The 13,586-nt window shown below is 46.9% G+C and overlaps 1 protein-coding gene across 3 annotated transcripts in view; it reads right to left on the bottom strand.

Moving 5' to 3' along the window:
• RAB40C (RAB40C, member RAS oncogene family) overlaps positions 1-13,586 on the bottom strand; it is a 31,918-nt gene that overhangs the window by 8,083 nt on the left and 10,249 nt on the right. For 2 of the 3 annotated variants that reach the window (XM_028134203.2, XM_028134202.2), the window contains exons 3-4: positions 1,186-1,246; positions 598-658 (exon numbers count right to left, since the gene is read on the bottom strand). In XM_028134203.2, coding sequence (XP_027990004.1) covers positions 598-658; positions 1,186-1,246 — 122 coding nt within the window. The remainder of the gene's footprint in view (positions 1-597; positions 659-1,185; positions 1,247-13,586) is intronic. The other variant, XM_054714567.1, reaches the window with a different exon arrangement.

The raw sequence follows: 13,586 nt of genomic DNA, 5'->3' as shown, positions 1-13,586 counted from the left end.
TGGCCGGTTCTTGCAACTACTTCTCCCCTCTCCTTAGAACACGCTCGGGGAGTCCAGAGGATAAGCGAGCCCCCACATCCCCCACCCCCAGAATGGCCCTGTACAGCTCTCAGGGTGCCCTTGCACCCCCATACACTGACCCAAACTTAGGTATACTTCCATGGCAGCCCCTGGATAGCCCTCATCTCCTGCTCTTTGCTAACACCCTATCTCTATGAGCAGCCCTTCCCAGAGTGGCTCCAAAGCTCAGTCCCCACAGTCCTGATTAGGAACACAGCCCAGCCCGCCCTGGGAGCCCCTAGCCCTGTGATGGACTGGCTGCCCCAGCAGCCTCCTCGCTCCATACGTGGAGGTCCTGGGTGACAGGGAAGTCACTTTTGATTCCTAGTGAACCAGGTGACTAAGTGGAGTCTCCACAGGACTGGGTGGAACTCAGAGTAGGAACAAGTGGGGGAGGGGAGGGACGGGACCTAGTGCCCTCTGACAGCTGAGGCCCCAACATAAAAACTTGTTAAGAGTCACACACATGGGGTCTGACAGCACAGAAGCATGCCTTGTCCCTCTGGAGAGCAACACCGGCAGTATTGCTGGTCTTACCTGTGCGCCCCTGGAGTAGGACCTGAAGATGGTGCAGAACCTGCCTTGGCCCGACGTGTCCCTGAAACACAGGGGGATTCAGTGGGATGTGTCCTGTGGGACCCTGGCATGCGCAGCGTGATCCCTACAAGGTGCTGTCCCCAACCTTTCGGACCTCAGGGACCACCAGTGTCCGCGGACCACCGGTTGGAGACGCTGCTCTAGGAGACCACCCTGCCAGGCTGGAGAATCCCACACCTATGGGAATTCACATCTCAACTTCAGGGCTCTGGAAGAAGTATAGCTCAGTAAAAGGGAGCGAAGGGGGGCTGTGGCTACTGTGGAAATGAGTATGGGTAAAGGGAGCTGGGCTCTATCAGAACAAACAGCCCTGGACCTTTTGGTTTCTACATCACAGAGCAGAATCCATTCCATGTTTACACAGGACCTCTTTAACAGCTATTCCACTTAAAATGTTAACAGGACTCCTTCCTTCCTGTTCCTTTAAGGATTCTTGACTTACTTCATTTAGCTTCTGAGGCTCCAGCTAAAACGCTGAAGTGCTGTCCCCCAGCCCCAGGCACCGCAATCCCACACAGCCCGACTCACCAGAGCTCCAGCTTGACCCGCCGGCCATCCAGCAGGATGGTAGTCGTCTTGTAGTCGATCCCTGCAAGAAAGCAAAGGGCGGCTGAAGGGGACGCCTGGAGAGGAGCCTGCCAGGATCCGCCTTGCCAGCACTCAGTCTCTACAGGCTAGCGGAGTCAGTCACGGAGGAACAGACTACCCCCAGTTGGACCCTTCTTGTGGCTCCAGCCCCGGGACCCAGACGTGCTGGGCACTACAGCACCAGTCAAAGGGAGGATGGCACAGGAGTAGAGCTCAGCAGGCCTGCAGGAGGACGGCTCATCTCCAACTGACCTACTTTATGTGGATCTCAAGTAGAGAAATTTCCGACTTCTTGGATTCACCATAGCCCCTAAGTACTGACAACTGGAGTGTGCCTAGAGTATTATTAAGGGTAAAGTAATTTCTAAATCCATTTACCTGGAGAGCTCTCTGCAGAACCTATGCATGCCGTATCATTAGCTTTTAATATTTTTTACTTTTATGGGAAAAGTCAGTCCAAGAGAAGTTGGTAGGATCAGGGACAGTGCTGGACATGTTACATTACATGTAAGATCTTCAAATGATTTCATGTTATGTATATTTTACCACAATATTTTTTAAAGTGAGAGGAGATTCTCTGGCACGTATTTTCATGTGAAAGAACTATTCTTCAGGAAGAAACAAAACTCAGGCCTGCCTCCACCATACCGTCTCAGCATTTGCCCTTCCCCCAGCTCTCACCTCCTGATAACCAGATTCTTTGGGTGGAAGCTCCTGGAATTCTGTCAAACAGGAAGCACAGATTTGGCCAGGACTTGCTTCCTCTCAATCCTGTCTCCACAGCTTCTGTGAGATGGACCCCATGAGGGTCATTTCCAGGGAGGCTGGGTGTGGGTGCCCATCTTCTAGGCAATACAGGCTCAGAACTCAGGAGGTGACAGGGTACAGGGAGAAGGCTCCCACACTCCACCCACCTCTGGGCTCCCTCCCACATCCAGCACTTTGCAGACCCATGTACCTGAGTTCCATCAAGGACATCAGGTCATTAATTGTGGTCTGTGTCAGAAAGGACACCCCATCCCTGCTCTCCAGCAGCTCTGCTCAACACTGCCAAACACACACATGACACCAGTGGGGACAGTTACTCAGAGTGGGAACTGGTAACAAGGAGGGGCTACTGTCCTCCCAACACCCCTTCTGCTGCAGAGCTACCCACCTACACTGGGTCAGAGGGCTCATTAGAGAACAAGATTCTCAGGGAACACAGCAGAGGAAAAGCTGAAGTTCAGTTTGATGGCTGAGCAACGTCACCATTAAAGTGATTTGGTCTCAGAGTGACTGTGCTCTCTGGAGCCCTCTGGTGCCAGCCCGGGCCTCTAAGGAAAGGTGGCCTCCATGCCTGGCTCCAGCATGCGCACTCCCAGGAAGGCTGAGCACCTGTGTGAGTCAAGTGGGCAGCAAGTCCCTACATAGCGGAGAGCATGGTCCAGCTGAGAGCTGAGGACTGCCCGGGAGCCAAGAAGTCAAAGTGTGGTGGGGCGGGTGGGGGAGGAAGGGGAGAGGGAGATGGTATGCATGGAGAACTCCTCGGCTGACACACTCACTTGGATATTGAAAAATTAAAATTCAAGTATATTCTTCAAGCTTATTCTGCCCCCCACCCCGCCACGTCCCAAATCTGGATAAAAAATAACAGTGTGCTTTATAAATTAATAGAAAATATAAACATAGCAAGTCCAAAGAGAGAGGCAGGTAGGAAGACAGAATCTCCCTGCTGTAAACAAAGATAGGCGCCAACCAAACTTCACTACGAATCAGCTCTGACAATTCTTTGGTCTGAAGATTTGTTGCTGAAGAATTTCAATCACCTACTTTGAAAAATGATGACCAGAGGCTTCATTCAAAACATTTAATCCTGCCCTGGCCGGCATGGCTGTTGGTTGAGCATCATTCCATACACCAAGAAGTCACAGGTCCAATTTCCCAGTCAGGGCACTTACCCAGAATACAGTATGCCCCAATAGGGGGCATGCAAGAGGCAGCCAGTGCTATTTATTTCTCTTTCTCTCCCCTCCTCTGTCTAAAATCAATAAAAACATTAAAAAAATAATAATAATAAATAAATAAATAAAAATAAAATCAATAAAAACATAGTAGAAAAAAATTTAATACCCTGTACAGCACAGTCATGGCCATTCAGAACAGAAATCAGCTATGGGCACTAGAACCACTGCTGGTGCACAGGGGTTGAGCAGGCTTCTTGGGGACGGAAGCAGCTCACACGTGGGATGACCAGGTCTCAGACCCTAGGACTGCAGACACTCCCTGGATGGGCACAGGGGAGGCCACCAGCAGGTGACCAGAGGCTCTTAGGGGAAAAGAGTGCAGTTCTGATTCCTAGCCCTTCTCATATGACCTTCTTACTATGAAAGCTTTCAGGGCTTTATCTGTCCAGTGTTCTGTGGGTATTTTTCACTCTCTGTGCAGGGAACCCAGGAGCCCTTCAGGCCCCCAGTTCACCCCTCTAACCACATGCTCCTCTGTCCCACATCCTGGCCTCCCATTAGCCAGAGAGTGACACCTGGGCTAATGGTCAGTTTTCTCCTCTATTCCCCCATCGTTATCGTTTTGTTCCATTTTCTGGAAAATGCCTTCAACTTAATCTTCCAGCCCTTCTAAGATATTTTTTAAAATTCTGTTATTTTAAATTTAATTTTAAAAGCTCTTTCTGGTTTTCTGGAATGTTCCTTTCTAACAGGATCCTGTTCTTGGATGCAGTAATTCTTTATGTCAGACAACATTAATGATAAGGTTAAGGTTCTCGAATGTCTTCCTCACCTGCGGTGGCCCTTGGCTGTCCATTCACTCCTCAGAGATCCAAAAACCTTTAGGAGCCCTGGCTGGTGTGGCTCAGTTGGTTGGAGTGTCGTCCCATGCAGGTTTGATTCCTGGTCAGGGTACATGCCCAGGTTACAGGTTCAATCCCTGGTTGGGCTGTGTACCGGAAGCAACCAATCAATGTTTCTCTCTCTCTCAAATCAATAAAAAACATATACTTGGTGAGGATTAAAAACCCATGGGAAGTTCTAAGTGACTCTGTCTTGTGACCTGGGCTTACAGTACTAGTAAAGCTGCCAGGAACCTTGAGGAGTGTGACGCTCATGTCTCTTGGACTGATGACTATTCCAACAAAGGCTGTCTGCTGCCACAGGGCTTCTACCTGAGCACTAAGGATGAGGGGAAGCCAGGGTCTCCTCATTTGGAACAGACTTATACTTGGCCTCCACCGTGCCTGATTCTCTCAGAGGGTAGACCTCTGTGTCCTTGCTGTGGGCCACCCAGCCATTCAGCCCCTGCCCTTATTTCAGCCTGTCCTCCTTGTGTTGAGTTCAGAAGGGCCTGGAGACATGGGGTGCAAAGTCCAGAGCTACAGGATCCATGCCGGCCCCTCACAGCCCAGGCTTTAGTTCTCTGCACTCAGCTGTGGCAATGGCACCTGCTTCCCAAATTGTCAACTTCTCTAACCTGATGGCAAGTTTTTAAGAATGCATTTTCTATTGTGAATACCTGACATGAATTACCTTCTAAATTTCTATTATACAGCAGGCATTGTTCCAGGAGCTAATGGACTCATGATGCCAAGCTGCCCTGTGCCATGTTTTGCAGGGCTGCCACCACCTTGCAAATCACAGGAGACAGGGTTTTGTTCATAAATTTACCAAGAGAAGTCTCATCACCCATAGTGACACCTACACCAGGTACATTGTAACTGTCATCTTCTCAGCATTTAGCACAATTGTATCCAAGCACTGACGTACTGAAATACAAATGACTTACAACACCTTGCACCCTTTCTTTCCCCTTTATATTACAGGCATATGTATATGTGCACATGTCTATTTTAGTTTTGACTATAAGTAGAATACATTATCTATGAATTTCATTTCTTTTAAGAACAGTAAAGGGGATGCTGCAAAGCAATGGGCCAGAAGGACATGCCTGGGCTCAGTATGGCACATGCTGGCGTCCTCTCCACACCATGTCCCTGCATCACTGGCCTCATGTCCCAGTGATATCCCTCATGACCCTATTTGTCCCTTGACAACAGCCAAGGCAGGGAGGAGCACAAAGCAGATCACTGGCTCCAGAAAAATGCTGACGGAGGCTGAAGTTGCAGAAACATTATAATTATCTGTCTGCTGACTGCTGTCCTTTGAAGAGGTATTTCAAAGTACAAATTCAGAGAAAAGAGGTGGAGGAGGAAGGAGGAATGGTACAAAAATTATCATTAAAGTCTCAATTTTCTAGAAAGTCACTTTATTTTCTGACAGTCACCCGTGACCTGGTGATTAGGAGAGTTCACCAGGGCACCCCTCCTGCCCACTGAGACCCACTTCATCAGGAGCTGTAAGCAGAGTCGTGGGGACACATGGGAAGAAGGCTTTGGGCTGGGTGGCACTGACAAACAGGACATCAGCTCTGTCTTCACCTGCCCTGCCATACTCCAGACCGGGACACAGACCACATGAGTGGGACATCCATGATCATGTGGCCAGACTATGAAGAATAATCTGCACAATCCACTCTTCTTGGGCCAGCTAATCTGCACAGCACAGCAGCTACTCTGCTGGCTGAAGTCAAGGCACAGTGTTCCATCAGGAGTCTTGGGACAGAGCAGGCTGGAAGTCACAATTTCCTCCTCCACGTCCCTTCCTTCAGAGGTTCACAATGCTCGCATATCTGTTAGCACTGACACAGGACAACAGACCCCCAAGTAAACCCACCCTCACTAAAGCCCTAGGAAATTACAAGGTAATCAGGGCAAGGGAACAAAGACACATGAACAAAAACCAAAAATTCTCAGAGGTCTGCTCAACTGTCTGAGATCCACCATCAGCTTTGTTTTGGGTGCATAAATCAAGATTGCTGGATGTTTTATTTTATTTTATTTTTTATTTTTATTTATTTATTTTTAAAATATATTTTATTGATTTTTTACAGAGAGGAAGGGAGAGGGATAGAGAGCTAGAAACATCGATGAGAGAGAATCATCGACCAGCTGCCTCCTGCACACCCACTACCAGGGATGTGCCCGCAGTCAATGTACATGCCCTTGACCGGAATCGAACCTGGGACCTTTCAGTCCGCAGACCGACGCTCTATCCATTGAGCCAAACCGGTTTCGGCTTATTTTACTTTTTTAAAATATATTTTTATTGATTTTTTACAGAGAGGAAGGGAGAGGGATAGAGAGCTAGAAACATCGATGAGAGAGAAACATCGACCAGCTGCCTCCTGCATACCCCCTACCGGGGATGTGCCCGCAACCAATGTACATGCCCTTGACCGGAATCGAACCTGGGACCTTTCAGTCCGCAGGCCGACGCTCTATTCACTGAGCCAAACCGGTTTCGGCGATTGCTGGATGTTTTAAAGTTCAATTTTCCACTGTTCAGAGGGAGCAGGGACTGGTCAGAATGGGGACCACTATTCACAACTCAGCAGTCCTCCAGGTAAGGGCACTTCCCACAAACCTGCCCAGATTCCACTTGGACCAAAATGGAGGGAGCAGGCAAGGAGGGATGCCACCTGCCTAGGCAGCATGTGATTTCTGTCTGAGGTTCCAGTCTTATATGGAAGAAACATCAACCCTAAGTGTGTAATCATCAAGCTACTTTCCAACATAATTAAAAGCCACAGGAAGGCCCAGCTAGTGTGGCTCAATGGTTAAGCACTGACCTATGAACCAGGAGGTCACAGTTCGATTCCCAGTCAAGGCACATGCCTGGGTTGCGGGCTTGATCTCCAGGAAAGGGCGTGCAGGAGGCAGCATATCAATGATTCTTTCTCATCATTGATATTTCTCTCTCTCTCTCTCCCCCTCTCCCTTCCTCTCTGAAATAAAAATATTTAAAAAGAAAAGAATGAAACAGAAGCCTTGGCTGGTGTTCTCAGTGGTTAGAGCATCAGCCTGCAAACCAAAGGATCGTGGTTTTGATTCCCGGTCAAGGACACGTACCTGGGTTGCGGGTTCATTCCCTAGCCTGGTTAGTGTGCATACAGTAGGTAACCAATTGATATTACCTCTCTCACATTGATATCTCTCTCTCTCTTTCCCTCCCCCACCCTTTCACTCTCTCTCAAAGGAAAACATATTCTCGGGTGAGGATTAACAAAGAAAAGAAAAAAAAAAAAAAGAATGAAACAGAAAATGCTAACCAATGTTTTCCTTTGCAGTGTTTAAACAGAGCACCAGAAACTAGAATGCTGGCTAGTGTCCGAGGGAAAGAAAACCATTCCCAGCAGGTTCTCCCCATTGTGGCAGCTCCATGATAGAACTAGAAACATCTCCGGGCAGTGTGGACCATGAATGTCAAGCCCTCACACCGAGTCATCAGGTGACCCAGCCGAACACAGGTCACCTAGTGATTTCAGGGAAGGCTCCAGTGCAGCACGGCCCCTCCACACTGGCAGGAGATGCTGCTGTGTCAAAAGCGAAGTTGTTGGCTTTCTACACAGTTCTCAGATCTCACTTCCTGGGAAGCACAGCCCCAGCCAGGATGTCCGAATAAAGTGCATGCCTGTGTTTCAACATGATATCTAACTCGTAGCATGAGGATGCCACCCCAAACCCAAGACAGGCAGCTGAGTTTCTTAGTGTTATTCCTTAGGGAGGGAAAATAAGTTCCCAAAGACAGACAAAAGGCAAACAGGAATGTCAGGTCTTCTAGGAACCAGAAAAGCTTTCCATAACACAGGCGGGGAAGTGCCCTGGGATTCACACACCAGCCATCCAGGCAGGTCCAGGCAGTCCTTCTGGACATGCATGTAGCCTGAGACACTTGACCAGCCTTCACTCTTCCTCTCCCAAGGGTAAGGTACACGTCTATACCAAGGAAATGCACCTTGTACCACAGAGTGGGGACAGAAAAGGGAATTCCACATGTCCCAGTGGTCATGCAACTGGGTGCAGCCCCAAGGAGGCAACACTAAGCAGTGTGGCAGGCACTCTCAGGTGGACCAAGGATCCCACCTCCTGGCATTCATGCTTGTGGGTACACCCCTCCCCTTGAGGGTGGTGGGAGCTGATACTTGCTTCTGACCCTGAGTAGGGCCAAGTAATGGATGGCCCCTCTGATCACATTACATGACACTCCTGCAGGCAGATTCTCTCTCTTGCTGGCTCTACGAACAAACTGCCCTATGGAGGGGCCCATGTGGCCAGGAACAGAGGATGGCCAGATGCTGATAATAACCATGTGAGTTTAGAAAGGATTCTGCCCCAGCCCACACCTGCCTACAGCTTGTGAAAAACCCCAAGGCCCTGTGAAGACCCAGCTAAATTGTGCCCAGATTTCTGACCCCCAAAAAACTATCTATATATATAAAAGCCTAAGCAACCGTTATGATGGAACAACCGGAATGCACGGTTGCTATGATGTGCACTGACCACCAGGGGGGAGACACTCAATGCAGGGGCTGCCCCCAGCCCACAGGCCCTGATTGCCAGATGTGGCCTGCCAGCCAACCTTCCAGTCCCTCCCCTAGGCCAGTAGGCCCTGATTGCCAGATCGAGGCTGGGCCCTGGGCCTGGACAGGGAACTAGGAGTGGGTGGTGGTGACCAACCTCCTGCGGCATCAGGCGGGGGGCGGGGGGGAAGGGGGCCTGCAACCTCTCACCGGCTACCTGGGGGCAGGGGTGATGGGGATGGAGGTGCGGTGAGAATGCAGGGCGTCTGCTGAACTCACTCTCACTCCCCCTGCTACCCTCCCTTGGGGCGCCAGGGCTTGCACACCAGGGAAGCCCCCACGCTCAGGTGCCAGGTGCCCACAAGGTGCCCACCCTGCACCCATGCAGCCTCTTCCAGGTGAGCCAGGCCACAGCTGCCAGGATTTCAGGGGCCGGTCGGGCTCCCTGTGGGTTTGCACAGGAGCCGGTCTGCGAGGCCGACCGGGAGAGAGCGTGCTAGCCATCCAGCTTCCATGTGGTGCCACTGGGCAGCCCAGAGGCTCACGTTGCAACCCAGCCCGCAGTGTCCGGTCACAATTACCACATCTCTGCATTGGGACTTGGCGCCATGACTCAGGCAGAGGGGGCCCCTCGGGGGCCTGGCACCCAGGTGCTGCCCGGGGCCCAGAGATCAGCTGGGACCTGCCCTTCTACCCCAGATGCTGGCGCTTCTATTGCCGGCCAGGCCTAGGGGCCACACCCAGGCATGAATTTCGTGCACTGGGCCTCTAATGTGCTAATAAGTGGGTGCTGTTTTTTGTGTTTGTTAATCCTCATTCAAGGATATTTTCCCACTGACTTTTAGAGAGAGTTAAAGGTAGGGGGAGAGAAAGAGAAAGAGACACATCAATTGGTTGCCTCTCACATGTGGCCTAAGCAGGGCCAGGGATCAAGCCTATAACCGAGGTACATGCCCTTGACCAGAATCAAACCCAGGACCCTTCAGTCTGCTCTATCCACTGAACCAAATCGGTTAGGGCTGGGTGTTCCTTTAAGATGCTCAGTTTGTGGTAATTTCTTGGATGCTATAACAGAATATTACAGATTGGGGAGCTTATAAACAACAGAAATTTATTTCTCACAGTTCTGAAGACTGGATGTCCAAGATAAGGTTCTAACAAAGTTGATGTCTAGTGAGAGCCCACTTCCTTGTTCACAGACGGCTGACCTCTTGCTGTGTCCTCACAAGGCAGAAGGGGCAAGGGAACTCTGTGGAGTCTTTTATAAGGCACTATTCAATTCATGAGGTTCCACCCTCAAGAACTAGTCACTTCCCTAAGCCCCTATCTCCTAATACCACTGCCTTGAGGATTAGATTTCTACATATGAAGTTTAGGGGGTGAGGAGACACATTCGGTCCACAGCAATAACTAATACCAATGATAGAAAACATACACTCCTCTGACCAGCCACTGTGGCTATAAAAATCTATCAAAACAACAAGAGAACTTTTTTTTTCCTAAATATATTTTATTGATTTTTTTTTCACAGAGAGGAAGAGAGAGGGATAGAGAGTTAGAAACATCGATGAGAGAGAAACATCAATCAGCTGCCTCTTGCACACCCCCTACTGGGGATGTGCCCGCAACTAAGGTACATGCCCTTGACCGGAATCGAACCTGGGACCCTTGAGTCCGCAGGCCGACGCTCTATCCACTGAGCCAAACTGGTTTCGGCAAGAGAACTTTTTATAAAGGTGTGGTAACAGAGTAACGGCCCGGAGATGCCCACATCCTAATTCCTGGAATCTGTGAACATGCTTCCTACAGGGCCAAGGGACTTTGCAGATGTGACTGGGGTCATGGGCCTTGAGAAGGAAGAGGATTCTGAGTTATCCTGGTGGACCCAATGTCATTACTTGAGTCCTTAAAGGTGGGGACCCTTTCCTGGATGAGTCAGGGAGATGAGATGGAAGGAGGAGAGAGAAAAGAGAGACTCAAAGACTGGGAGGGATCTTAACATCACTTAGAAGACGAGGAAGGGGAACACAAGTGAAGAATAATCTCTAGAAGCTGGCATGGCCCTCAGTTTACAGCTACCAAAGTAAAGGGACTTTAGTCCTATAATGCAAAGAACTGAATTCTGCCAGCAACTAAAAGAGCAAGGAAAGAAACCTCCCAGAGAACCTGCAGAAAGCAACTTGACTGTTGACTTATGACCTACATGCAAAACTCTAAGATAATGTTATAGCAGTAACAAAAAAAGAAATATCCAAGTATAAACGTAATTAAAGGCTATTTACTACTTATATTTTTTATTACAAATAAACTGGATACAAACTAAAAAAAAAAAAATCTATCTACTGTAGATGGTTAAATAACAGAAGATGATCCACAAAATGGAGGTTATATGGCTGTTATAAAGAAACAGGCATCTGCCCTAGCTGGTTTGGCTCAGTGGATAGTGTCAGCCTGCAGACTAAAGGGTCACAGGTTCGATTCTGGTAAAGGGCACATGCCTAGGTTGCGGGCTTGATCCCCAGTAGGGGACATGCAGGAGGCAGCCAATCAATGATTCTCTCTCATCACTGATGTTTCTATCTCTCTTCCCTTCTCCCTTCCTCTCTAAAATCAATAAAGATATATTTTTTTAAATGTTTAAAAAAACAAGAATCAGGCATCTGCTGAAATGAAAACAGAATGTGGAGCAAACGGAAATTTTATACCCTCCTGATGGGATAGAAACTGTTCAACTGCTTTGGAAAACTGTTTGGTGATATTTACTAAGGCTGAATATATGAATACCCAACAACCCAGAAATCCTACTCCATGGTATCCCTGACAGAAATGCATGCATATGTGCACCAAAAACATGTACAGGCAGACTTCATTTTATTGTTCTACACAAGTGTGCATTTTTTACAAATTGAAGGCAAGACCCTTCACCAGCAAAAAGATTACAACTCGCTTTACTAAGGTGATCTGGAACCGAACCCACAATATTTCCGAGGTGTGCCTGTATGATAAGGTGACCAGACATCCCGCTTTTTGGAAAGAATGCACGACAAGCTAGGGAACGGCGGGAGAACGGGAAGGGAATATACGGTTTTCGGTGGCCATGTGGCTATTTAGCCAGGATATGAGTTTTATATTATTTTTGTTAATTTTATAATGTTAAACTTTAATAATAACAAATAATTGTTGAGAACTGATTATCGAGAACTGCTTATCAAAGTTCGCATTGTTGATCAGTTGTTAGAATTCGACCACCATTGTTTGGACTTAATGAACAATGGCATTTTTTGGGATTGGCAACGACGAAAACATTTTGTAACTGTCTCTCAGACGATACACATCGTACTGCGTGCTAGTGAGCTAGTTAAATAAGTGATGTCATTACAAATCAGCTATTCAGATAATTTAGGTAAGTAATTTATTTATTTCATAAATACATAAATTTTCTTGAGTTTAGCAGACAGTACTCGTATTATTTATATTTTATAGTGGCGGCAAAAAGTCTAGCGCTGGCCTTGAAAGTGACACTTACGACTTACGTTAAGGCAAATTCAGAGGAAAAATAATACAAGTTAGTATTGTTATTATTTAGAAAGAAATATAGGATTAAAATAATTTTTAAAATATAGTTACTTTATAACAATCAAATTAATTTAATTTATAAACTAACAATAAAATATGTTCATGTAATTATGTACCTACTTACTGTGTTTTTAAGCAATATGTATATAATAAAAAAATAATTTAAAATTATATTATAAATTAATTTTTAACATAATGAGTAAGAAAAGAGGATGCAAATTCAACGATGATCTAAGAAGTGAATTTCCTTTTATTAAAAAAACCAAAAGCGATTACAACATAGACCAAATTTTTAATCAAGAACCCTCCCCGCCCCCGGGCCAAAACCGGTTAGGCTCAGTGGACAGAGCGTCAGCTTGGGGACTCAAGGGTCCCAGGTTCGATTCCGGTCAAGGGCATGTACCTTGGTTGCGGGCACATCCCCAGTAGGGTGTGTGCAAGAGGCAGCTGATCGATGTTTCTCTCTCATTGATGTTTCTAACTCTCTATCGCTCTCTCTTCCTCTCTGTAAAAAATCAATAAAATATATTTTAAAAAAAAAAAACACTCCCCCCCTGGGTCAATGGTGTCCCGCTTTACCAATGTTAAAATCTGGTCACCTTACTATATGATCATTTTCATAGGAACACTATTCAGAATAACTCAAACATAGAAAATATCCAAAAGCCCACCTGCAGAAGAATAAACACATGGCAGTACTCACAGCGAAATCTATACAAAACAAAGGAGTGAACTACAACTACACACAATAGCATGGCTGAACCTCACAAAAAAATGGAGAAATAAAGAAGACAGAGACACAAGAGTACATATGGTGTGATTCTATTTATAGAAAACCCTAGAAATGCAAACTAGTCTATAACATAAAGGTCAGTGGTTGCCAGGTCTGGGGGCAAAGGGGGTTGGTATGCTAAGAGCACAAGACTGAATGTGGCCATGGTTTCTCAAGTGTGCACGCCTGTCAAACTCATTAAACTTCAAATTTTAAAATGGATACAGGCTTTTGGTGCATAAATGATACCTCAATAAAGTTGATCAAAAGAAGGAAAGACTGACAACATCAAACATTGGCCAAGGTGTAGAGCATGGAACTCTCACATGTTGCTGGTGGGAACTCAAAATGACAGTCACTTTAGGACACAGTTTGGCAAGTTCTTGTAAGTTAAGCAGACACACAAGGACTTGTGCATTGAGAATGCGCTTCATGTCACTTGAACCATACACTTAGAAATGTATGATAAATATATTTTACCAAAAAAAAAAATTTTTTTAAATGTTTAAAAGATTTGTATAAGAGTGTTTATAGCAGCATTATTCACAATAGCCAAAGTCAGTAAATAACCAAAACTGTATCA

The sequence above is a fragment of the Eptesicus fuscus genome, chromosome 4 (assembly GCF_027574615.1).
Source record: "Eptesicus fuscus isolate TK198812 chromosome 4, DD_ASM_mEF_20220401, whole genome shotgun sequence".
Lineage (NCBI taxonomy): Eukaryota > Metazoa > Chordata > Mammalia > Chiroptera > Vespertilionidae > Eptesicus > Eptesicus fuscus.
The sequence above is the reverse complement of the archived record's forward strand: the minus strand, read 5'-3'. Positions and strand labels throughout refer to the sequence as shown.